At 49.0% G+C, this 26,597-nt stretch overlaps 1 protein-coding gene across 2 annotated transcripts in view; it reads left to right on the plus strand.

Annotated features, from left to right (window-relative positions):
• Positions 1 to 26,597, plus strand: part of Fbln1 (fibulin 1) — an 85,677-nt gene that overhangs the window by 53,913 nt on the left and 5,167 nt on the right. Inside the window, exons 15-17 of one of the 2 annotated variants that reach the window (XM_036208803.1) lie at positions 8,873 to 9,015; positions 11,375 to 11,506; positions 17,772 to 17,860. In XM_036208803.1, the coding sequence (XP_036064696.1) occupies positions 8,873 to 9,015; positions 11,375 to 11,506; positions 17,772 to 17,803 (307 nt within the window). In that variant the 3' untranslated portion in view covers positions 17,804 to 17,860. Of the gene's footprint in view, positions 1 to 8,872; positions 9,016 to 11,374; positions 11,507 to 17,771; positions 17,861 to 26,597 lie in introns of those variants that run through there. The other variant, XM_036208801.1, reaches the window with a different exon arrangement.

The raw sequence follows: 26,597 nt of genomic DNA on the forward strand, positions 1-26,597 counted from the left end.
CTGAGGGTTTGGATGTATCTGTGGTTACTAACAGGAGAAGCAACTATGCCTCCAAGACCTGTGATTATCTCACCTTGTCAAAGTGGTGATTCAGGAACACAAAGAGAAAAGATAAAGATATTTATTTATCAGTATTGTGATGATACATGGCTCTCACGGTGGGCCCAGTGCTGTCCCAAGTCCCTACTTCCACATAAGATCATTTGACTTGATCAATCTCACCATGGCTGTGGGACTCAAACTATTTCCTTATTTCGTGAGCAGGATACAGAAGCGTACAATTTAGGTAAATTCCTCTAAATCCCACTGCTGGTGTCCACCGGGGCCAGCATTGAAGCTCACAGCCCGGTCCAGGGTCTGTCTTGAGCTGTACCACCTAAGAGGAACAAAGAACATGCCTGGAATTAGATGACTCTGAAGGGTTGTCCCCATTGTATGGTCTGCAAGATCCAAGTAAGATACTCTGTCAGCAAAAGGAGGAGGCACTGTACAGTGGGACAGAGCATGGCAAATAAAATACAGGCTGGAGAGATGGCTCAGGGCTAAAAGCACCAGCTGGTCTTCCAGAGGACCCCTGTGGCAGCTCACACCCAACTGTAACTAGTCCCTGAGGATCTGATGTCCACTTGTGGCCTCCTTAGCCACAGCATTCATGCAGTGGACATACATATATACAGGCAAAACAACCGTACACATAAAATAAAAAGGAAGGAAAATTTAAAAATGCAGAAGTATATGCAGAGTGGGCAGCCTGAGAGATAGATGCAGGCAGAGTTTTTGAAGTTTTCTGGATCCTACCCCCAAAACACTCAGAACAACTGGGCAGGAAGATTAAAAAAATCCATGGGAAATATTTATTCCTAAACAAAGCAACAAGACATCTCCACACTGCCCAAATACAAGTCAGGGCCTCTGCATGTCAGTGGCATCTATGGAAAATGACTAGGAAAATACTGGAGAATCCCAAATAGCCCCTGGACCCCTCTTGGAAAGAGCAGTAGGTTAATGTTGGGAGCTCAGAGGACCTGAGAGCTGCCTCTCACACCCTAGTGGACAAGGTGTGTGGGAGCCCACAGTGGCGCTGGCTTAGGCTGGAGCCTGGGGACTGAGCTGCCAAGACTTTTCTTAGTGACCGGGTCTCTCTAGGGAGAGCCTGTGGGAACAGAAGAGAAAATTGACAGTGACAAGAGACTGAAGAGGAAGGTCCCAGGTTGGATAAAGGCATGTCAGAGAGGGGACCTAGAGGCAGCAGACTAGGAGGTCCTAGGAGGTCAGCAATGCGATGATGAACTGTACAGACTTCAAAATGCCAGGAAAGTGAATGCCTCATAAAGAGGACTAACCGAAAAGCATCATGGGCAGAGTCCATTTACTAGTTTCTGTAGCAAAGGACTGTGAACTAGGTGGCTCATAGTAGGTGTCTTGTTTCCCACTTACCTGTTGCCACTCTCTGCTCCATCAGAAGTGGGGCACCTGTGTCCTGGAGGGAAATGGTTCTATACAGCCTGGGGCGGCTTGCTTGCTACCTCTTCCTTGGTTCATACTGACATCCCCCAGCTCTTCCTGTGCATCAGACAGCATTTTCCTGTCTTTGTCTTGTCACAGGTCTCTTCCTAGGAGGACTGATGTCCTCCTGGGTTGGGGGAGGCAGGGGGCCCGCCTGCTCTGGTGTGACCTCATTCTTGCTAATGACATCTGCCATGACCCTGCTTCCAAATATGGTCATTTTCTGAGGTACTGAGGGCTGGTGCTTTGACGCGTTATCTTTGAAGGGATAACATCATAGTGTCACCAAATTCACACACTGAAGTTCTAACCTCTGTGTTCTTTAAGAACAAAGACTATGAACCAGTATGCTGTCCCTCAAATGTGGAAAGCTCATTGGAAAGACAACTCATGGTAGTTCTCTCATGCTGGTGTTTGCAAGTCTGAGGCAAGAGAGTTGCCAGAGAGTGGGACCCTGTCTCCTGGGTCTCAAACCACAAAGCCAACAAAAGCACAACCAAAAAAAAAAAAAAAAAAAAAATTACCCTTGTGAAAATAAGCCAAAAATGTTCAGAAAAAGACCAAAGCATGGAAGAAGAATATGAGCTAGAATTTAAAACATAAAAACAAAGCAGTCAGTTTAACGTGTCATTTTTTTAAACGTTAAATAAATTCGTTAGTAAAAATAAATGATGAGAAATGGAGCAAAAAAAAAAAAAAACAACCATTAAACACTAAAGAGAAACAAGTTAGAAAAGGAAAAATAAAAGGAGGAATAATGTAAACGTCATGATTAACACTGTCAACTTGACACCACTCTGGAGTCACCTGGAGAAAAAATATCTGTTGAGTGATTGTCTTTATCGGGTTAGTCTGTGGTAAAGGGGAGCCCAGCCCACTGTGGGCGGCACCATCCCCTGGACAGGTGGTCCTGGGCTGTATAAGAAAGCTGGCTGAGCATGAGCCTATGAGTGAGCCAGCAAGCAGCATTCCTCCCTGGTTCCTGCCTTGAGTTCCTGCTCCAACTTTTCCAGTGATGGATGATTGTGTTCTAGGATAGTAAGCCAAATAACTTGCCCCACCCAAGTCACTTTTGGACCTAATGTTGTATCATAGTAACAGAAAAGCAGAGTAGAACATTGAGAGGAAAGTCTTAAGGAAAAGTAACAGATATTCAAGGTACACAAAGCAGATCCAACCTGCAGAGAACAGGCATCTTTGTATGCAGAGAAAGTCCAACATGCAGATGATGGGCATCTCTGAATTCCTGTTGCTTAAAAAAATGTCTGTGGTAACCCTAAGCAGACAAAAAAAAGTCAATATTGTAAGTGATAACTGACCAAAAAAGCCACAAAGAAGTAAGCTTTGAAGAACACAGCACATACCTGAGATGAACTCAGAAAAACCAACACAAAGACAGTCTTGTAAAATTACTAGACTTTGCTGGGTAGAAAAACAAATAAACAGTGGACACCTAAGAAAAAACATGTCACTTTGTAATGGTTAATTTTGATTACCACCTTGACTGAATTAAGAAACACCTCAGGCATTAATGAGGTAGGCCTTTGGGGGCCATTTGAGAGGATTAATGGAAGAGGCCCCACCCTCAATGTGGGTGGTACCATTTCATGGCCTGGGCCCTGGACTGAATACGAAGTAGGACAGGAAGGGCCAGCATTCCCCTTTCCCTGTTTCCTGGTCTACCCAGATGTGTGCAAGCAGCCTTAGCTCCTGTTTCCACAGCGGGGATCACCCCTGTTACCATGCCTGCCCCACCTTGATGGTCTGTAGCCTCAAACCCTGAACCTAAATAAGCCTAACGTTCCTCAAAGTGCTTCTTGTTGGGTGTTGAGAAAGCTATGCACTAGGCACGCCTCTATCATTCTCTCTGGCCCAGAGAGAAAGCGCCAAAGCCCTTGAGATGGCTCTGAGATTCTTCCGTGTACCCATTTTTAGTTTTCAAGCAGTACCCACCCTTAAACCGGGGAAACAGTGTCGTTTGGTTGCTCAAATGGAAAAACTAGCTGGTTTGGTTGAATAGCTTTGGGGCGAGGAGTAGTCACCTAAGCCCATCAATCAACTGATGAGGTTCATACCTTCTTCCAGTTGACGTTATCCCATTGAGCTTAGACAATGCAGAGCTAACAATAGTTCACTTAGACACCGGAAGTCCACACTTTTGCTCCAAACCTGATAAGTCACCTCCATACTAGGTTTTTCTGTATCTGTGCATAAGCAACAAGTACTTGAGTGTGGGTCCCTGCATGGAATGTTAGTGGTGGTGGTTACTTATCCAAATAATTTGTGTGTGTGTATGTGTGTGTGTGTGTGTGTGTGTGTGTGTGTGTGTGTGTGTGTATTTGTTTATTTAAAAAATCTATGACGGGTTAGAGAGATGGCTCAGTGGTTAAGAGCACTGACTGTGCTTCAGAGGAACCAGATTTGATTCATAACACACATATAGTCGCTAACAACGATCGGTAATTCCAGTCCCAAACCCTCTTCTGGTTTCGGTGGCCACTGCATGCATGGGGTGTTTAGACATACATGCAGGCAAAACACCTATAAACACAAAAATAAAAATGAAGAAAAATTAAATAAATAAAACATTGGAGATTAGATCAAGGCAACTGGTTTTAGAGAACCAGGAGTTTGGGGGTTAAAGTTTGTATATAATTTTCACAAGCCAAGTAGGACCTGTGTGAGAGTCAGCCAATTGAATGACATCATCTAATCATTTATACTGCCTTGGGAATTTTTACCCATCAAGTCCAAGGTCAGGACCTTAACTTCAACTTTGCTTTTCTCAGATAAGTATGATTTCTATTGAGGACCCACCTTCCCTACTTATAACCCCATCTAGACATGCCAATGATTTTTGTAAAACAAAGCAGTGAGTAAAATCTTTATAGACACAGAAATTCTTCATCTACTTCACTGGTGGACTCAAGAAAATTCTGTAGTAAATAAATCCTTTGGAAGAGCTCCCAATGTGTGTGTGCATGTGTGAGTGTGTACCTGTGTGTTCACATGTGTATCAGAGATTTTTTTTAAGATTTGTTTTTATTTTTTTATTTATGTATGTGTGTGCATGTACATGCATGTGCATTTGGATGCCCTAGTAGGCCAGAAGAAAGTTATTGGATCCCATGGAGCTAGAGTTACAAGTGTTATGAGTCACCCAACATGGTTGCTGGGAACTGAACTCAGGTCCTCTGGAAGAACAACAAGCACTCTTAACTGATGGGCCATCTCTCTAGTCCTGAATATCAGGGGTTTTTGGACAACATTTTACATCAGATGAAAATAAAGCAATGTGAGCTGGAGAGATGGCTCAGTGGTTAAGAGCACTGACTGTTCTTCCAGCACCCACAATGTAGCTCACAATTGTCTGTGACTCCATTTCCAGTGTATCAACACCCTCACACAGACATACATGAAGGCAAAAACACCAGTGCATATAAAATTTAAAAATAATTTTTTTAAAAAGAAAATGAAGCAATGTCTTTAGGATAATTACAACGTGTAATCCAAGGATTTTATACCCAGCAAAGCTGACAAAGAGTGCACACTGTTATGAACAGGCACATACTGAAACCACAACTGTGGAATTACAGCTAAGTGAGTGTTGGAGGGGAAGCAGCATCCATATCGATCGCCATATATAGTATTTCTATTTAAACTGGGTAGAAAAAGAACACATTAGAGAAATTATTTACAGTGATCGATGGGTGATGGTCATTTTAGTATGGTTATTCTGAGACTACTCGGTTTGAAACATGGGATCTGCCAGATGAACTGTTAGGAGAGGCTCTGTATTTGTAGAATCAGGATTGTGATGTAAAGCAAAAACTATCCCCTTGGCCCCTGGAGAAGATAAGAAGTTTGTAAACTTTGTTTTGAATTAGTATGAGCTCACAGTGTGTTTCTTTCTTATTACATTTAATTTAGAGGGGCTCAAGTGACAACTTATAAAGGCTGATGTTTCTCTTTTTCTACCATGTGGGTCCCAAGGACCAAACAGAGGTAATCAGGCTTGGCAGCAAGTCCTTCACTGGCTGAGCCATCTCAGCAGCCACCACTGATGTATTTCGCTTTTTAACTGTCCACTGGTGATGCCCGGAAACAGTGGCCTGCTCTGGACATTGCTGCTGTCCAGACTGTGATCCTGAATCACCATTCCCACAAACCACAGAGAGACAAACCTAGGGCTTGCTGGAGAAGCGGCTCCAGTGAGCAGGAAGGCGTTCCTGATGAGATAGAACTGTGTTCTACCTCATAGCCACAAAGCAATAGAGGCATGGAGGAGCCCAGAGCGACTATTTCTCTCCAGCCAAGGAGAGAGAGTCAGCAAAGGACAGAAATGGCAGTGGACCAGACCTCATCAGATTGGATTGCATCAGGAGTTCACCCCAGCTTTTTCCTCCCTCCCTAAAATCCTTTGAGGAGTAATAGAGAGCCATAAAGTTCATGGTACAAATGCCTTTTGTATTAGTTACTTTCTCAAATTCCTAACAAGAAACAACATAGTGAAAGAGAGGGTATTTATTTCATGGTTTGAGGGTACGGTCCATCATGGTAAATGTGATGGCAAGGGCAGCTCTTGGTTGGGGTAGGGAGATGAAGCAACTGGTACACTTCCTGGCAGTTCAGAAAACAGGACAGGAAGTGGGCCAGGCCAAAAATCTCAAACCCCTACCCATTACCCACTTCCTCCCACTGGACCCCCATCGCCTAAAGCATGTAGGTGTGACCCTTTAATACAGTTCCTTTAAATACATGTTGTGGTGACCCCTCCCATCCATAAAATTATTTCATTGCTACTAAATAGCTGTAATTTTGCTACCATGAGGAATCGTAATGTAAATATCTGATATACAGAATATCTGATCTATGACCCCTCGCAAAGGGGTCATGACCCACAGGTTGAGAACCACTGCCCTGAAGGTTTCTTAAAACAGTGCCACCAGCTCAGGACCAAGTGTTCAAACAAATAGGCCTAAGGGGACCATTTCCTATCCAGGCTGTAACATTGGTTGGTAGCAGCATAGCCTTGGACCTAGCATGCATGTACCTCTTCATGACCGCACAGCAGTAGCATATATGAGACTGCTTCCCTGCACAGAAGGCCCAGCCAGTGAATGACTGAAGTGTTGGCAACTTTCCATTCCCAAGGTACAGTCAGTGGGTGTCTTAGTTAGGTTTCTATTGATGTGATATAAAACTATAACCAAAAGCAATGTGGGAAGAAAAGGGTTCATTTCACTTAACAGGTTACAGCCCACCATGATGGGAGGTAGAGCTAGGAACTCTAGGCAGGAAGTGAAGCAGAGGCCATGGAGGAGTGGTGTTTATTGGTTCTCTCTCTCTCTCTCTCTCTCTCTCTCTCTCTCTCTCTCTCCTCTTCTTTTCTCTTCTCTTCTCTTCTCTTCTCTTTGGCTTGCTTGGCTTGCTTTCTTATATTACTCAGGACCAGCCATGCTTGGTAGTACACACCTTTAATCTCAGAACTCGAGAGGCAGAGGCAGGTGGATCTCTCTGAGTTCGAGGCCAGCCTGGTCTCCGTGTTGAGTTCCAGGAGAGCCAGGGCTATGTAGAGAGAACCTGTCTCAAACACATATGCGCACATGTGCACATACACACACAAAACCCAAAACAGTATATCACCCAGGACCACTTGCCAAAGGGTGACAAGACTCATATTGGGCTGGGCCCTCCCACATCAATCACTAATCAGGAAAACGCCCCACAGAGTTGCCACCTTGCCAATCTCATAGAGGCATTTTCTCAATTGAGATTCCTTCTTCCCAGATGACTCTAGCTAGTGACAAGTTGACAAAAGCTAACTAGGACAGTGGGTGTAGGCCCTGAGCACCAACAGCTGTCAGTATCACAGAAAGACCGGAAATCATGTGACCTGATGGGAGACACCACCTCTGTCCTGTTATCGATGAGACCAGGCCTGTGCAGAACACAGCAGCCAATGTCAGGGAAATTCAGAGGACAGAGAAGCACTCTGGACCACACCACTTGGATGCAGGCAGCCAACTCCTGACTATGGGACTCTATGGCTGAAATGCACTAGATTCCTTACCTGATCGTGTGGTAAATGAAAGGATAGAGGGAAAACTATCAATCAAAAGGGACTTAAAGACAGCTGTAACTTATTCATGGGCAAGTCCATGATTGGCTAGAAATATACGCTGTGGGCAGGAGCTGTAAAGAAACCCAGCAGGGGCTTGCTGTGGGCCCAGGTTAGGGGTTAGCTGTAGATTAAAGGAGGGTTGATATTGGTCTGGTGCACATGAGGTGGCCTCAGTTTGTTGGCCAAGACTTCTTTCTTTAATGTGATTTTTTTTTTTTTTTTTGAGAAAGGGTCTCACTATATAGACCAGGCTGGCCTTGAACTTATAATCCTTCTACCTCAACCCCCTTACATGCCTGATAATTATAAAGATGTTTGCCTTACAGTAACTCATTGGACTAGACCTCCATTTTTTTATTGTGTTCATATCTGTTTTTATTTCATTATTTCATGTATTTATGTATGTTTGTGCACACTTGTATACATATGTGTCTTGTGGAGATCAGAGGACAACTTTGAATGTTGTTCCCCGACACTGGCCACCTTTTTATTTTTGTAAGTTTTAATTTAATTTTACATATATGGGTATTTTGCCTGCAAGTATGTCTGTGCACCGGTGTGTGCAGTACCCACAGAGGCCAAAAGAGGGTGTTGGATCCCTTGGGTCTGGCGTTACAGATAGCTTTGAACCAGTTGCCTTGTGGGTTATCTGAAAGAGCAGACAGTGCTCTTAACTGATGAGCCATCTCTCCAACCTTGTGTTTTATTTCATGGTAAAGTACAAAAGAACAATTTAGTACCATGCCTGGAACATGAGCTTACAGTAAATGTTAGCCTTTTCCTTCCCATCACTTGGTAATATGGACTTCTCTGTGATGGACACTGAGATCGGCAGTTTCTATACCCCAGCCCCCCCACCAAACACACACACAAACCCTGCTAGCTACCCAGTTGTTGTTTCCTAGGATGAAGGACCCTGACACTCTTGTTCACTTTGGTATCCATGGCACCTGGTACTCTTAGCTACTCAATACTATTGTTGAACAACTGAGAAATGAACATGTTCTTAAGTGGTAGATTAGATGTGCTGTTGGCACATTTCAAGTTGTGCACATTAATAGCTAGGCTAGATAGTGACCTCGTTTCATATAAAGGACCATGCACAGATCCATACCCCAAAGTCTGGCCACAGAGGCCACTGCTAGGTGCTGATAGGACTGCCTCTGACCCACCCTCTACTTGTCCCCATGAGAGTTGTGGTCCTGGCTTTGCCATCAACGTTCCTGGGCTGTTTTCCTGCAGTTTCCGCCAAGAGAAAACAGACACTGTCCGCTGCATCAAGTCCTGCCGTCCCACTGACGAGGCTTGTATACGAGACCCCGTGCACACCGTCTCCCACACGGTCATCTCACTGCCCACCTTCCGAGAGTTCAGCCGTCCTGAGGGTGAGTAGACCAAGTCGAAGGTCTTGGGACATGCTTCAGAGCCTCATTCTGAGTGAGCAGAGGGCCTGACCTGCAGGAGCCCTTCCATGTAGGATGTGGTAGGGATAGGATGCTCACTTTTTCCACCAGGGTTCCTTGGCTGCACAGCCTTTCTCTCTATCCAGAAGTCCCTTCTGATGGGGGACACTCATTCTGTGAATAGCATTCAGTGTTGATGCAAGGCTGAACACCGGGGAGCTGCGTAGGACTTCCTGAGGGAAGTGGATAGGAGGTGATTGGCCAAAGTGGGAGAAAGAAGGAAGAAACTTGCCAGCAGATCTCAGCTGGTAAGGTCTGGAAGTAGTGAGGGGGGCAGTGAAGGGCATTGAGGACCAAGACACACTGATGGGGCTGGAAGGATGAGCAGGAGCCTCTGCCTCAAGCTGAGGTTTCATCCCAAGGCTCAGAGACCTGATAGATGAGATTGGCATCTTCTTGGAGAATGGGGCAGATGGATAGAGTAGCCAGACTGGAAACAGTGACCCTGGGAGCAACACGACACGTGTCCTTCCTGGTTCTCCAAGGGCATGGCAGCTGCCCTCCCATTTCCTGAGTCAGACTAGGGTTTCATGCTCCTAGGTGAACCAGTCTTAATGTCACACTCTGGGGTGTGTGGCTGTGGGCTTCTCGGGTCCCCAGTCACCTCCTTTCTTGGGTTTGGAGTCTCCCTCTCCGACTCATCGTGACAAAGTCTATAAGCAGACATTCAGTGAGCTTGTGTGCCAGGCTCTGGGAACATACTCATAAGAAAGGCCCTTCCTCTCCAGGAGAACGTGTGACCGAGTCATCCCGGGTGACCCCTGGGCCGACACTGTGATAGAGTCATGCAGGATCACTTGACAGCAGGAGCGGGGAAGACAGGAGAGACCCAAGGAGGCCAGGGTTGTCCTGAGGGGAAGTCCCCAGCCCCCACTTCTTACCCACTGGCTCACTCTTCCAGAGAAGTCTTCACAGCTGATATCTGCCTTGTGTAAAGTGGGGCTTCAACAAACCTACACACACCACCCCCAAGTCCCCAGCAGCCATTTTTATGGTGCTCTACCCTGTTACTGACATAGGAGTTGGTTACCCGCATGGGTGCAGCCAAGACACCTGGTCAAGTCTTGAGTTCCTGATACGGAGAGGGCCGAAAGGAGCCTCAGTGGACACCAGCCAGCTTCTCTTACTTTATAGAGAAACTGAGGCCCAGAAAAAGAACTTCCCCAAGATTACCTTGAACCAGCCTGGAATCTGTGTGGCAGCTCCAAGGCTAAGGCAGCCTGAACTGCTTTACCATAAGGCAACCTGGAACGTGGTTCAACCACCACTGCCCAGCTGAGCCCACACTGCCAACAGATCCCAGGACCTCAGGGCTGATAAAAAACTGTCATTTTCTTCCTTCCTTCCTTCCTTCCTTCCTTCCTTTCTTTCTTTCTTTTCCTTCCTTCCTTCCTTCCTTCCTTCCTTTCTTTCTTTCTTCCTTCCTTCCTTCCTTCCTTCCTTCCTTTCTTGCTTTTCCTTCCTTCCTTCCTTCCTTCCTTCCTTCCTTCCTTTCTTTCTTTCCTTCCTTCCTTCCTTCCTTCCTTCCTTTCTTTCTTTCTTTCTTTTTCCTTCCTCTTCCTTCCTTTCCTTCCTTCCTTTTCTTTCTTTCTTTCTTTCTTTCTTCCTTCCTTCCTTCCTTCCTTCCTTCCTTTCTTCTTCTTTTCCTTCCTTCCTTCCTTCCTTCCTTTCTTTCTTTTTCTTCCTTCCTTCCTTCCTTCCTTCCTTTTCTTTCTTTTTCTTCCTTCCTTCCTTTCCTTCCTTCCTTCCTTTCTTTTTCTTCCTTCCTTCCTTCCTTCCTTCCTTCCTTCCTTCCTTTCTTTCTTTTTCTTCCTTCCTTCCTTCCTTCCTTCCTTCCTTCCTTTCCTTCCTTCCTTCCTGTCTGTCTGTCTTTCTTCCTGTCTTAAGCTCTCAGTTTCCCCACAGATAAAAACAAAGATAGGCCAGGTAGTGGTGGCGCACGCCTTTAATCCCAGCACTCGGGAGGCAGAGCCAGGCAGATCTCTGTGAGTTCAAGGCCAGCCTGGTCCACAGAGTGAGATTCAGGACAGGCACCAAAGCTACACAGAGAAACCCTGTCTCGAAAAAACCAAACCAAACCAAACAAACAAAAAACAAACAAAGATAGGTTATGGCTTGATGGTCAGGACTCTCTACCCTTCCACACAAGGGTGTTGGTGGTTTTAGTGGTGTCACCTTAGGAATGAGCCCTTATCATGTTAGGTGTTGGGACAAGTCTCTGGGGAGGGGAGGGCTGGGCCAGCATTGCAAACTTCCCATGCCACCCTCTCACTTGCTGCAGAGATCGTCTTTCTGAGGGCTGTCACGCCACTGTACCCTGCCAACCAGGCCGACATCATTTTTGACATCACAGAAGGGAACTTTCGGGATTCCTTTGATATCGTCAAACGCTATGAGGACAGCATGACTGTGGGTGAGTGCCCCTCCGCAGAGCCCAAAGCGTGGGCCAGGGTCATGTGATCTGTACGGGGACAACCTTTCTGCATCTTCTCCACTCCCATTGGAGTCCCCTTCCCAACTCCAGCTCTACCTGGTCTCCAGGTTCTAGCCAGCAGCTCCTACCCAAGTCTGGGGAGCCTGGCATTACCCTGGCCATGCCCCTGACTCTCCTGTAAACCTTGTCGGCCTCAGTCTCCCCACTTACAAAATGGGTAGATTAAGTAGATCCTGCATCTCGTAACTGAATTTCAAAGGCTGTTTTGAGTGTACCAGGGCCAGCAGCATGCCTTGGTCAGTGGGAGCTGCCCGGAGGGGACATGTGAGAGAAGCCACAGGAAGCCACACTTGCTCTGTAGAGAGGGGCTGTGGTTCCCGTTGCTATCTGTGGGCCTTGATTACAACCTGTTCACCTGGAAAACCCTGTGGGCTCACTCCTCCCCGTGACCTCTGTCACAGTAGCTCATCTGAACTGTCTTTAAGTTGTTTTTATCCATGGAGCGTGAAAACAGTCACATCTACTATTTCTGAATTACATTTACACTCTGAACGTTTTAAAGCAGTTGAGAAACTGAGCCAAACCCCCCCCCCCCCCCCCCCCCCCCCCCCCGCTCTCCCCTGGACCTCTGTGCGTTTCCCTGGAGTTCTAGGCTCACGCTGTGGAGCCTGTGAGGTTCAGATCGGAGCAGAGCCTTTGATAACCTGGTCCCCAGGTGGCGCTGTTGGATCTCAGAACCTCCGTCCCTAGTGTCCCCCCCCAACCCTGACAGTTGCTAAGCTGGCAGCTAGAAAAAGGGAATCGTTACTCTCCTGTTGCCAAAGAGCCATTTATAGCAACTTTACAAGCTCTTAAATGGGTTTGCATGTTGTAAACACGACTGAGTCATTTGGGGGCTCACCACCCCCGGCCGCCTCCTCCGCTGTTTGGCAGCAAGGATAATTAGTTAATTACAATTAATGGTTCAGCAGCCCTCACTGAGATTCCAAGGAGAGGGCAACACAGCCCGGCTGCCAGCCATCAGAAGCCTCACCTTCAGCTATGGTTGGGGGTGGTGCTAGAGTTTTGTCCTGCTTTGAGTGTGGGTGACAGTGAGCCCACTAGCACTGGCCTGCAGAAGCCCCCTCGTGCCTGCCCTGTGAGTGACCTGCTGCTGTGGTGTGACACAGCCCAGGCCCCTGTGATTACAACTCTAGGACCTTCCAGTTCACGCAATCTCTTTTGCTTTCTGGACACTTGAGTTACTGGCCCCCGCTGCAGTGAATGTGCACGTGTGCACTCACACATTCTTACCTTTCCCCCAGAGGCGAGCACTGCCCCATCAATAGACTGAGAGAGTGTGCCTGAGGGGCTGTGGCAGGCCTCCTTGACCCCTCCCAGCCCTCCTCTTGGGAACTGGCCCTCACCCTTTTCCTATCTTCTAGGCTCAGCTAAATCTGTTCTGGAGTCATCAAAGCTGGGGAGTTAGGCAGAATGGAGTCTGATACCACCAGCACCCGTGGTGGACTGCAGCGGCACCCCAGACAGAACCACCCTGGGTGTGTCTGCTTTTTGGCTTCCCATCTGCTAGGCCAGAAAATTCGGGTTGTGTTAGAGCCAGGAGGCCTCATCCTTTCCAACCACTTCCACTAAAGGGGGAAACCAGGGCCATTGTGGGGTGAGGGTCTTTCCTTAGTGACTTGGGGACATAGAGTAGCCCCAGGTGTGTGATGAGTGACCACAGGTAACCTTCAGACAGTGGGTGTCCTGGGAATGGAATGCAGCGGAGGCCACAGGGAACGAGCATTCCCTTCACTGCGCTTGGTCATGGGTGCCCTGATCCTTGGAATTCTAGGCTTGGGTGGCATGGGGTTGGGCCCCCAGCTCTCGGAAATTCCTTGGGCTCATCGCTCTGCCTACCGAGTGGCCCAGGCTTTTCCACACCTCAGCAAGTTTGCAGGGTGTTCCATCTGGTACACACATCACCTACCAGATGGAGAAGGACACCCACTGGGACAGGTTGGATGGAGTAGGGACCAAGGCTGGCTGTGTTTGTGGCTATGCTCTGCCCTCTGAATTCTCCTCTGGGCTCAGGTCTCTGCTCGGAACATTGTTTTGGTTGCCGATAGCCTAATTCTTCTCTGGGTACCTGAGGATGTCCCCCAATGAGCTACCCTGTGCCTGGCTCCATTCCTGACCACTGGTGGATGGAATTTTCTCCTGAGTTTCGGCCCTGCATGAAGCAACCCCGGGAATGGGATTTCGCCCTTGTGGCTTCTTGCCACCACTGCGCATTCTCGCCCCCGCATTCTTGTTCAGTCCTTGCAAACATGACTGCTGGGAATGGAACAGGAAGATCTCCCTTGGGCAAAGAAGGGAACAGAGTCAAATGACCTTGTAAGACTGTAACAGCAAAACTCGGGGCCAGGTGTGTCTTCTGGCTTATTTTGAACAGTGCAGTACTCACTTAAGGCCCTGCCTTAAACAGTTACCCTAAGGCTTGACGATCAACAGAAGCATGGCTCCAAGCTATGCAGACCTGCTGTCTGCTGCTCCCTTCCATACTCAGGAGGCTCCTGTGTCCCTGGCAAGGGGCATGAACCTATATATGGCCATGCAAGAACACCTGCCTGCTCACCAGGCTTGCTGAATACCCTCCTGTTTAGACCATAACCTATGGGGGCACTCCCTACAGATGGCTTCCTTAGAGAGGCAAGGCCCAAACAGAGTCTCCTCGCATACGCAGGAGCCTCACAGATCAGTGAGCCCACAACACACCAGAAGCTAACATTCAGTCCCTGGAACATGGAGAAATTATCTCCACTCAAGGACAGGGAGGAAGGGCTGGAGAGGGCCACTTGGCAATGGAGACCAGAACTGGCATGATCTTAGGCTTCCCCAGAGCTAGAGCCCATGGATGGCCAGTGCTGGCGTAGACAAAGTTCTCCAGGTTTAGAAGTCTCAGAAAAATAACCAGCAGATGAACCTTTGAGCCCCTGTGGCCGTGGCATTCAGGCCCTTGAATATGACAAGACGATGAAGTGTCTGAGTGAACAGAAAAAAAGCCTGAAAGGGCCAGGCTTCCTCTAATGTAGTCCTTGGGTCTTAGGGGATCAGGGAGATGCTGCCCAGGGCGGAGCTGATGCCTCTGCAAAGCCCCTTCGCATTCCTCTCTCTCCAGCTGTCAGTGAGACATGAAGAATGCTTCTCCGTCCTGTGGAGAAATGCTCTATTTAATGCCTGGGGCATGCTCAGGCCACCACAGAGCCTCCCCAGCCTGCTCTGGGTTCACACTTCACTCTGTGGAGCCCAGGCTGCGGTCAGGGTGCTTGGAGAAGTTGAATAGTGACTAATGGGGAGCCCTAGCCATGACAAGTGTGGGGCCACTCACTGTCAGCCCAAGTTCCCAGGCCTCTGGGATTTAGTGGGTGCCTGGGCCCCAGGCCACCCCTCTACCCTGCCCACTCACAGCTTTTCAACTCTGTTTTTCTAGAAGTAGAAAAAAAATCTGTCTAGAATGAGGGTTGGCTTTGCCAAAATTTCTACTAAAACCTCACCAAAGCCAAGAGGAGCTGAGAATACTCAGCTGATACGATTTGGGGGCGTGTGCAGCCTAACTTTGCCATCCTGACCCTGCACCCCATCATCCCCCACAGGACCCTTAGAAGCTTCACAAATCACCTAGTAGTTATCTACATGACAGCTGTGATGGTACAGATGTTGACAGGGGGCACACAAGGCAGGCTTCTCAGAGGAGGTACCACAGCTGGCAGGCGTAGCTGGGAGGTGTTCAAGGACCACGTCAGACCCAGGGCTGTCCCACTCCACTCTTATGAGGCCACCATGAAGCCCATTTCTTGCTAGTATGTACCCAGTGGTATCCATCCCGCTGGTATTTGCCAGCAGCAGGTAGGTCTGGGTCCCCTTAAATAGTCATGGGATTCCAGGTCCAAGCTGACGTTTAGGAATGAAGACCTTCTCAGATCCCTGTGACCAAGTGATGAGGTTCACTGGGGTGCGACAAGGTTCTGGAGCAGCCATTCCAATTCCCCACCTGGCTAGGACCCAGGGAGGTATCTCTGCTCTGGCAGGTGCTACACCAGGGCTTGTGAAGATACTCAGCGTCATGTCCTCCTGCCTCCATCTGCCTGTGGACTGGCAGGCCGGGTGCAACAGAGTCCCAGTACCGGAGCAGTTCCGGGGTGCGGAACTCAGGTGGCCCCTAGGGGTCACTTACGATCCAGGGAGGTTATTTGAAAGCTGAGCAGGACCCTCCCAGCTGGAAACAGCTCTGGGGAAAAGCTGCTGTGACCGCTGCACTTCACCCTCATTTCTGGACTAGTCTCAAGGTCTGACTTAGAGAGAGAGAGAGAGAGAGAGAGAGAGAGAGAGAGAGAGAGAGAGCGAGCACGAGAGAGAGAGAGCAGGACACAGTGTAGGGGACCAAGAACAGCTATGGGTGTGTATAGGGGATAATGGGGAGGAGGCTGAGTGTGCAGATGCACATGATGTTCAATTTGTGATTGGTTCCCTGCTCTGGCTTGCAGAAGGCATATCATTTAGGAGCATAACATCAGGGTCAGGCCTCGTGTCCCTGGTGGTACCTTAGGTGAAGGAACAGGGTTTGGAAACTTTGCCAAGTTTTTCTCTGGAGTCACTGGTGCTGCTCTGTCACCCAGCCTGTGCACTGAGCCCCTTCGTTAGTTCCAGATGCAGTCTTGAGGACGATAAAAACCATTTGGACTGGCTGGCATGGCTTATTTACAGAATGGGAAGTATCTGTCTGGGTCTTAGGGTCAGCTGATAGTCAGGCCTGTAAGTCTTGTTTTCTGTTGTCCTCAAGCTCCTCACCCACTAGATGGCTTTTGGGGCACAGTTTCTAGGTATCCCTAGAAGAGGAAGAAGAAGAAGGGTGGTCTCCTCAGCTCCAGGCATGGGTGTGGCTGGGTAAGCCCCCTGCGCTGGGAAAGTTGGAGTGTAAGAAGGACTAAAAGGTGGGCTGGCTCGCCTTGGGCACTGTTGCTGTGTCAGGTGAGGAAAGAGATGCTCTGATTGCACAGTCCCTTCAGTGTGACCCAGAAAGGGATATGTGAGAGAGACCTTCACATGCCAGGTACATAGAGGCTTACAGAAATACAATGGCGGTTCGGGTGCTGTGAGTCCAGGATCTCTGGTGGCGGATCTGAGAGTGGCTGGAAATGCCTACCTGGGCAAAACGTCGATCCAGGTTCATGGTCAGGTGGGGCGCAGGAGGCAGCACAACTGAGCCAGCGAAGAGCAGGTGCAGTTGATTCCTCAGACTCCAGAGAGGAGATGGTGTCTCGTGGGACCAGAAGCAGGGCAGTGCCTCTGACACACACATTCACCTAACCTGAAGAGTACTGTGAGAGAGCTGTCCGGGCCAGAGGCTTTGTTGAGATCCATGGCTGCGCTGGTAGGTATAGAACAAAAAGGCATGACCTCCATGATGTCACTCTGTGACTAAAGGGTCATCACTGAGGCCTCCATGCACAGTGCATGCAGTCTGTCTTCTAGGAAGCGCTCTCTTTCTCTCTCTCTCTCTCTCTCTCTCTCTCTCTCTCTCTCTCTCTCTCTCTCTCTCTTTTTCAAGACAGGGTTTCTTAGTGTAATTTTGGTGCCTGTCCTGGATCTCGCTCTGCAGCCCAGGCTGGCCTAAAACTCACAAGATCCACCTGGCTCTGCCTCCTCCCGAGTGCTGGGATTAAAGGTGTGCGCCACCAATACCCGGCTAGGACAGTGTCTCTTAAGAGGAGAGCCACCTGCATGGCCCACACTGAGGCTTGGGAGGAGTACAGAACTGGAGTCTGTGTCCAAGGACTTGAGCCCTGCTGCTGAGAGATGGTCTAGCCGCTATTCAAAATGGATGCTGATCTTTAACACAAAAAGTATTCCGTGTTTCTGACATCACCTGAGCATGAGTGTATCACCACCCCCACTCATATAACACTCCTACGCCCCATCTTTTTATTTATTGCTATTGTTGTTTTGAAATAGAATCTCACTTTGAAGGCTGGCCTGGAACTCGTGACGGCTCTCCTCCTGTCTTAGCTTCCTAAGTGCTAAGATTATAGGCACGACCCATATTCCCTGCTGTCATGCCACCTCTTAAAAGTCACAGAAATATTTTTCATTTTAGCCAGCATTCAAAGTCTCATCTGTGAGTGCATTGAGCATAGGGTTTATCAACTGAAGCATGCTATTGGAAAAATACCAAGGGCTAAGATGCTCTTTTTTTTTTTTTTAGGGTCATTTGCAATGGATTCCAAGAGGCCCTGATAAGAAGCTGTTCTGGGCTTGATTTGGGGGGTCTATGCTTCCGGTTTTGTAGCTTCGTGCTGATTACACAACCTCTTTGGGCCTCTGATTTCTTCTTAGAATACAAACATAGTAGTTCTTGCCCTGTGGGACCATAAGGATCAAGGTGGGGTGTGTATTTAAACATAAGGTTAGAGCAGTCTGCCCTGCATGGGCTGTGAAGACAAATGAGCCCCTGGGGGAAGCAGTTTGGACCTTTCTGGGGAGAGCTCAGAGCACCCTTAAGTGGCAACACACAAGTCGTTTAAAGGGACAGTGCAAGCCTGTTCACTCCAGTTCACTTCACTGCCTGGGAACTGTTTAACGGGATTGTCGATAGCCTGGGCCAGTGAGTCTGGACTGGCTTAAAGCAAAATGGGGGACATGCCTCCCATGTCCTGCCGGTCTTGAACTATCTTACTCATGCCACAAGGGCGGGTGGGACCCTGCCCTGGGCCAGGCTATGCACTGATCGCTGGGAACGCAGCTGCATGTGCAAGCTGCTCACCTGCTTTCAGAATGCTGCCTAGCATGCATCCATTGAGTTTCCATAGCTGAAAGTACTTGTTTTTCAGGAGTTGGCTGCATATCTCAAGAGGGCGAGAGTAGTATGTGCCAAGACTACCATGGGCAGTCGAACATGTTGCACACTACAAAAGCCCAGTTATGTCGTTCCTAGCCTAGTCTATATGCAGGGCACACCTGTACAGCTGTACACAGTGGCCCCAGAAATGAAGACACTGACCTCGTTCACCTTTTTTGAACTGAGTCAAGACTTCAAGTCTTGCTTGCCTTGGCTCTCTGGCATCGCGTCATCGTCGTTGGCCCAGCTAGAAGAATCTGAACTACCTCTCTAAACCATTACCTCCTAAGGGGTTAAATATGGGAGACTGACCCTGCTCTGAAATCCAATTTGGCAGGTTTGGCCTGGGATCAGTGGGCACTGCAAATGACATTCAGAAACTCCACCTAAAACAACAGCACAGCCATCCCTGCCCAGTGACGAGTGATTGACCCTGTCCTGGCTTTCACGGCAAATCCCAGGGATTAGGCACCTTCTCTTCTCCGGGAGGCACAGCCCTGTCACCCGGGGCCACACCCTGGCCAGCAGCCAACTAGCTTCCCGGTGAGAGGCCCAGCCTCCTCCTCCTCAGTCTGGGATGGGCCAGGGCTTGACGGCCACGAGGCTGGCAGGAGGTGCAGGGGGGGGGGGGGGGGGTTTGGGGGGGAGCACATCTCTCAAGGGGACTAGACAGAAGGGTAAGAAAAGGACAGACACTTTTTGTGCTCCCTGTGTTGGGGCCCCATGGAGCAAAGATGAGATGTACCTGACAGCCTAAGGATTCTCAGAGCACCCTAGGAGATGGTCCACCCCTCCCCACAAGCTCACAGACGGGGAGCTCAAAGGCTTCCCACACCTGAGACATACACTCCCCCAACCCACAGGCATGAGGGGGTGGGGGATCTCAATGGGGGCGTGACCTCTGCTTGGAGCCTACTAAAGTGATGCTTAAGGTCCATAAGCAACAGCCAGGAGCCCCTGCCCTTGCCTAGGTGGCTCCAGGTGACCCCTGGAGCCCTGCTGTGGCCAGAGCACTTACCCAATTATGGCAATCCCTGACAAGGCAGCTCTGGGACCCAACTTTAGGACCATAGCCTAGCCTAGCTGGTGGCCAGCAGCCCCTGCAGCCACCACCCTAAAAAAGGAACAGATATGATGGGATGTTCCACCCAAGCTAAGCACCAAATATGCCATCACCCAGTTACAAGAGCCAGGGAGTTGAAACTGTGGGTAGAACTGTCTGGGTCCCTAAGAAGGATGGAGCAGTCTGATACCAGCCTCACTCCTGGGCCGTGGTGACCATTGAGATTAGACCAGGTGGCGGCGGCGGCGGCGGCGGCGGCGGCGGCGGCGGCGCACGCCTTTAATCCCAGCACTCAGGAAGCAGAGGCAGGCAGATCTCTGTGAGTTCAAGACTAGCCAAAGTTGTAATGCAGAGAAACCTTGTCTTGGAAAACAAAAACAAAAACCAACCAAACAAAAAAGATTAGACGGGAAGACTGGCCTGTCAAGTGTCTGGAGAGGTCATCCTTGGTGCTCACTCGTTCCCTGTGGACATGTGTCTAAGTACTTGGGGACTGCAAGCTGCCAGCATGTCCCTCTGAAAAGATGAAAAGCACTGGTCTTGAGCAGGTGTCTTTCACAGCATCAGTGAGAGCGTATGAAGGATCAGTGATGGCAAAGGAGCCATATGCTCCCCTTACCCATCCCAGGGTGAGACCCCATGATGCCCATAGGTAGATGACAGAAGAGCCAGCAGGCAGGGCTACAGACAGGCTATGTGAGCACAGTTCAGGGATCGGACTCTTGTACAGTCTCTGAACAAGGTCAGATGTGAGACCTGGGAACCCTGGTATAATGAGAGTATAATGAAAGGTTATGAGCCTTTCATTCAGTCCTTGAGTTTAAGGGGCTTGTCAAACACCCCCAGAGATGTGGCTGGAATCATGGGCTGGATCTTTCCAAAAGAGAAACTAGTTAGGGCCTCGAGAGTGGATGAGCTCATTGGCATGGGAAGAGGAAAGACAGAGAAAGGCGCAGACTGAATATAAGCCAAGATAATCACAGGTCGCAGAGACAAGGAATAGCTGGCAAGGGTGACAGGAAAGGTCTGGGACCCAGGCAGGGCTGCTAAGTTGTACCGCTGACAATCAGGCTAGATGAGGACCAGGGATTCACTGTTGTTGTTGGCAATATTGAGGCCTTGGTGTCCTCAATAAGGCTGTTTCCATGGAGCCAGGACAGACCCATTGGAGGGGCCACTAGGACCTGGATCCATAGTCCTGGGACCAGCAGCCAGAACATAACAGTGGGGATGAGGAGAAACAAGCAGCAGCGGATGAGGGTTTGTGTGCCTTTCTCATCGATGATGAGGGGGCGATTGGTGTGATGCTCCTTTTGCCCCCCTCTTTGTGTTTTGAACATACACACATATGTACTTGTCTACACACCACACACACACACACACACACACACACACACACACACACACACACACACACCTACTAGGAGGTACCAGGCCCTTGCACCCATCAGGTGCCCAGAACACCAGAGGACCCTATCAGACTCACCTTCTAGAAGGTGAGGATGAAGAGGCTGCCCGAGTGGAAAGGATGGGGCCTGGCTCAGGGCCTGTGTGGAGGAGAGAAGTCTGGTGAGAAGAGAACTTTGGTGGTGGGGGACCCTGAGGCCGGAAGGCTCCCACAGTCAGCTGAGAACTGCTCTGAGTTCCTGGCTCTGGGGGGCCGGGTAGGGCTTGGGAATAGGGTGTTCTCATCATCATGACAAAATCCTTAAGAGAAACAAGAGGGTTCCTTTCAGCCTAAAGTTCTCAAGGGCATGGGGTCACCGTGACAGAGAGGGCATGGTAGGTTAGCTCACATCATGGCCGCTAGGAAGCAGGGCTGGGCAGGGAATGCCAGTGCTCGGCTGCCTTTTCTCCTTTTATACTGTCTAGGCCCCTGTCCCATGGATGGCCCTACCCCACCCCAGTTCATCCTCTGGGAGATCTAGAGATGTGCTCCTCAAGTCTCCTAGGTGATTCTAGATCAATCACATTGAGTGTGAAGAGTGAGCACCACAGAGAGGAAGGAGAGAGGTTTAGGAGGTATCAGGTTAGGGTTTGGTATGCTGGGGTTTAAATTGTGCGTTTGGGGCCATCTGTACATAGTTGTGTATGGGGCTGGGGCTGGAAGGACCCTGCAGATGGGTAAGTGAGGCTAGAGTCAAGGCAGGGACACAGGAAAAGAAAAGACAATGTCCTGCCCATCCTGTCACAGTTACACTTTTTACCGACTCAGTGTAAGTAGGAGCTTTGTTCGTTCGGATGGCGCATCTTGCCAGAACATTGCCCAAACCTTCCTTTCCTTTCTTATGTTAAAGCCACGTGGCACAAGGGGAAGGAGCAGCGGCCCGGGTTCCGGTTAGAGTCTTGGATTGCCTCTTCCTGGCTGTGTGATCTTTAGCGACCCACTCAGCCACCCTGGGCTTTATTTCCTCCCCCAACAAACCACAGAAAACGATAGTACTGTTCCCAGCCACTACCAGCAGTACTGAGTGTGTGAGCTGTATGGGGGCCGAGTGTTGCAGAAAATGCTGGGTCCCTGTCCCAGACGTGGGTCGGGGAGGTGTAGACCCTAGCTGGAGCTCTTCACGTTTCTCTTGGTTTCTCCCCAGGGTAGCTGTGCCCTGGGCTTTCCTCCTCCACTTGGCTGCCTGCAGGTGTCTGCTTGATGTATCTGCTTTTGCTCACAGGAGACTTGGGGCGGAGTACATTTATAATAATCCCAAAATACGGCTGATGAGTTTTGCTGAAACATGTTGAGTGACATTTGGTATTTTAAATATGCAGCCTAGACACCTGTCCTCCTTCCTTTCCGGCCATTATGGGGTTTCTCGGGCAGGCAGGAAAGGCAGGGTGGGGAGTTCAGACACAGCCCTAATTCCTGGTGTGATGGCTCTAGGATTCCAGAAACTTCTGCCCAGTTCGCTGAAGGGTGTTTTTTTTTTTTTAAAGGATTATTTAATTTATTTATGTGGTTGAGTGTTTTGCTTACCTATATGTGTGTGCGCTGTGTGTGTGCTTGGTGTCAACAGAGGTCAGAAAAGGGTGTTAGATGTCTTGGCACTAGAGTTATTGATGGTTGTGAGCCACGCTATGGATTCTGGAAACCAAATCCCAATCCTCCACAAGAGCAGCAAGTGCTCTTAACTACTGAGCCATCTCCCCAACCCCTTGCTGGAGTATTTTTGAGTCAGGCCGGGCAGTATACAACGGAACCATCCATGTGTTGTGTCATGCTATGAGGTGACAGACAGCTAAGCTTTGGGACCAGTCCTACCATGGACTGGGATCCCTGGCCCTGGTAGTTGGAATTTAGGACATCTTACCCTCAGCTTTGTTTTCGGCTCCTCCTTCCTCGTGGATAAATGATGATCATCCTCACAGCTCAGTGGTGGGGACCAAATTCAGCTTGGTCACATGGAGTCTTCCCCACCCTTGCCCTGTGGCCTCTTTTCCAACCCATCTGCACACTGGCTGTGTAGATTCAAGTCAAGCATTCCTGACTTCCACCCAATCCAAAATGCTCCAAAAGCTGAAACTTGATGAGTGTCTAAGGCCATGGGAAGAGTATCCCACATGGTGAAAGTCTTGCTTCACCTGCAGCATTCTGAAGGATGTTGCATGCCTGACTGTGTGTAGAAGGTGAATATGAAACAGATGAACAGGACATGTGTATTGCAAACATCCCCAAATTCCCATCATTTCTGGTCCCGGTGTTCTGCATGGGAGTGCGCAGCCTAAGCCAACAGCTCTCCTTCCTTGACTTTTCCTCCATGCTTGGCTCAGGCTCTCTGTCCCAGCCTGTGGTTCTGATCCTGGGAGGTTCGCTGAGATCTGGTGACTGCTTCTTTCCAGGTGTCTGACATGGGGGGGTGGGTGGAGAGTGGGTGATGGTGGCCACTGAGGTCAGCCAATGAGCCCAACTCTCCTCCTAGGTGGTCCCCATCTGAAATGCCAATGCTTTGCGCTGTTGGTCATTATTTCCCAATACTTCCACTTGTGGTAATACTTTCCAACTTTCTAAGTTACACCCGATGCTTGACGGTGTGGTTCATGCATTCAGCAGCCATTCATTGAGTAAATCAGGCACAGAGGAGCCCCACAACCCAGGCATGCAGGACTAGCTGAGACAAACTGCCCTGGGCCTTGGCTTTGTTCTGCAGCAGGGAGACTGGTCGCAAGGAGGAAAATGCACCCTACCCCCTAGTCTGACTTCAGCTAGTGATAGTTTCTTATGCTCTGCATGGTGGTGACATGTAGCTTTCAGACTGTCACCTCTCTCTTTCTCCACTCAAGCCGCTGTCTATTCCGTGGCTCTAGCTTCGCACACCATGTCTGGAATCATAATCTTGTCCGCTGAGAAACTCTGACAGCCCTGTCCACTCCATTACACTCTGTCAGTTCAAGTCACAGCACTTTCGTGTTAGAAGCGGAACTGAAGACCACATGAGGCCTTGCGTGAGGTCACACAACCGGTCAGCGCAGAGCCAGCCCAGGAACCTAGATATCTGGACCAAATGTCTGAAAGCCAGTCAGGTGGACAGAGAGCCCAGACGAGTTTATGTCTTTTCAAACAGTTGATAGACAACTGAATACAGTACTTGGAAGGAGGTCAGATGGGCTCTGGGGCTAAGTGTGTAGACTACCAGCCCCAAGAGACAGACGTCCCCTACCGGACCCGTCTACTTTGTGTTCAGCATCAAGGATCCCAGAACATCAGCTTCAGGTTACACAGCAGAACTGAGATGTGAAGGTGAACTGCCCCAGGGGGCTACATTTTTTCAATGGGGGAAAAAACAGGCTTAATTATATCTCTAAGAGGTGCAGACATGCTGAGGAGGAATACCACCAGTGCTTGGGACCTGGAGCAGAAATGCCTGAGATGAAGATTTGGAAGGTTAAAGCTATTGAATTCAGCACCCCACCCATGTGTGTGTGTGTGTGTGTGTGTGTGTGTGTGTATGCACACCTGTGTGCATACATGTTCAGGTGTGTGAGGGTACACTTGTGAATACAGGTACATGCGTGCATGATGTACAAGTACATGCATGCACAGTGCACATGTGGAAGTCAGAGGCACCTTCTACCTTTTGTTTGAAATAGGAATTTTGTCCTGGAGCTTTGCAGAATAGGCTAGGTTGGCTGGCCATTGAGCTCCAGAGGTCCGCCTGTCTGCCCCTCATCTTGCCATTACTAGGTTACAGATGTATGTCACCATACCTGGCTTTTTCTGTGGGTGCTAAGGATTCTAACTCAGCTCCTCCTAGTGAGCTTTACCAGTGAACCACCTGCCCAGCCCCACTTTGGTTTTGTTCCAGAGCCTTTGAAAAGGTGGAAATACCCCACCAAATGTCAGGCTAGATGGAAATGGGCCACTTGCTGCTACAAGTCGTTAGTCAAACAAAGACACCCTTTTCCAAAGCTTTCCATGGCTCCTAAATGCTTGCAGGGCAAATATTTGTTGTTTGTTTGTTTTTTCATTAAAAAAATATTTTGAATAATGTATTTTGATCATATACTTTACTCTTCCCCAACTCCTCCCAGATTCTCTCCCCCACCTCCCTACCCATCAACTTCATGTTCTTTTGTGTATGTGTGTGTGTCTCTCTAAAAAAAAATCAAACCATAACAACAACAACAACAACACACAGAGAGAGAGAAGGGGGGGGGGGAGGGAGAGGGAGAGAGAGTCTGTTTTGTGTGGGTCAGCTACTCCTGAGCATGAAGCCTGTCCTGGATATAGTAGTTGATATACTCAGTGACATTCTATTGGAGAAAACTGATTTTCCCTTTCCCAGAAGTATTAGTTGCAAATGGGTTCTTGATGAGGGGTGTTCATAGCCACTCCCCCTCTCAATGCTAGAATTTGGCTGCTTTGTATCTGTACAGGTCTTGTGTGTGCTGTCACAGCCTCTGTGAATTCATACCTGCATCAGCCTTGTTGTGTCTGGATGATGCTGTTTTCTTGGAGTTACTCACCACAATCTCTCTGTCTTCTCTTTTGCCTGGATCCTTGATGGGAGGGAGTTGATAAAGACAGCTCATTTAGGGCTAGCTGCTCCAAGGTCTCTCATTGTGCATTGCAGGAAAGCATTTCAATGGGAGAGCCTAGCCTCCTTCATCGAGTGCTATAGGAAAGCAAATACAGAACAGAGTCACGTGAAATGAGTGCAGTGTTAAAAGATGGTCATAGTGGACCTCATGGGAAGGTGATGGGACCGTGGGACAGAAGGGAGCTGAACTCAGCTGAACGGGAGTTAGAAACTGTAGAGAGTGCCCCCAGAATTTACAAGCCAAATTCATGACTCCCAGGGGGTGACACAGCCCACAATAGCCTGTGGGCCCCACAAAAGAAGAGACTAATTGCTCTCAAAAAGTGCTTACAGGAGTTTTAGACAGATCATACAGAGTGAAATGCTAGCTGGGTGGTGATGGCACACACCTTTAATCCCAACAATTGGGAGGCAGAGGCAGGGGATCTCTGAGTTCGAGGCCAACCTGGTCTAGAGTGAGTTCCAGGACAGCCAGGGCTACACAGAGAAACCCTATCTTGAAAACAAACAGAATGAAATGCTGCCTGTGAGGTCAAACAGTGATGAGCTCTTAGATGGGTAGACTCAATAACTGATTTCCTCTCCTCCCACTCTCCTTCATCTCCCTCAGTGGTTATGGCTGAACTCCTGCCAGGTGCCCACCTAAGCCCTGGGGACGGTGGAGCAGGCATGGGCACTGTGCAGTCTCTGCTCTGATAGGAGGCTAGCTAGAACATGCTCTGAACTGGGCAGGTGGAACATTAGAGTTGAGAACACATGTCCTTCCTGCTCTCTGGGCCCCTTTAAATATCAGTACCTCTGTACCCAATTTAAATATCAGTACATCTGTAGAACCTTCCTCAACTCTCCCTGTGTAGATTGACCTCTATTAGATAGATGGGTAGATGGAAGGATGGCTGGAAGAATGGATGAGATAGATGGGTTAGATAAATGGATGAGTGGGCCAGTGGGATGGATGGATGGATGGGTGGATGGATGGATGATGATGGATGGGTGGATGAATAGATGGATGAATGGATTGGATAGATGGATGGATGGGTGGATGATGGATGGATGGATGGATGGATGGATGGATGGATGGGTGGATGAATAGATGGA

Source organism: Onychomys torridus, chromosome 16 (genome assembly GCF_903995425.1).
Source record: "Onychomys torridus chromosome 16, mOncTor1.1, whole genome shotgun sequence".
Taxonomy (NCBI): domain Eukaryota; kingdom Metazoa; phylum Chordata; class Mammalia; order Rodentia; family Cricetidae; genus Onychomys; species Onychomys torridus.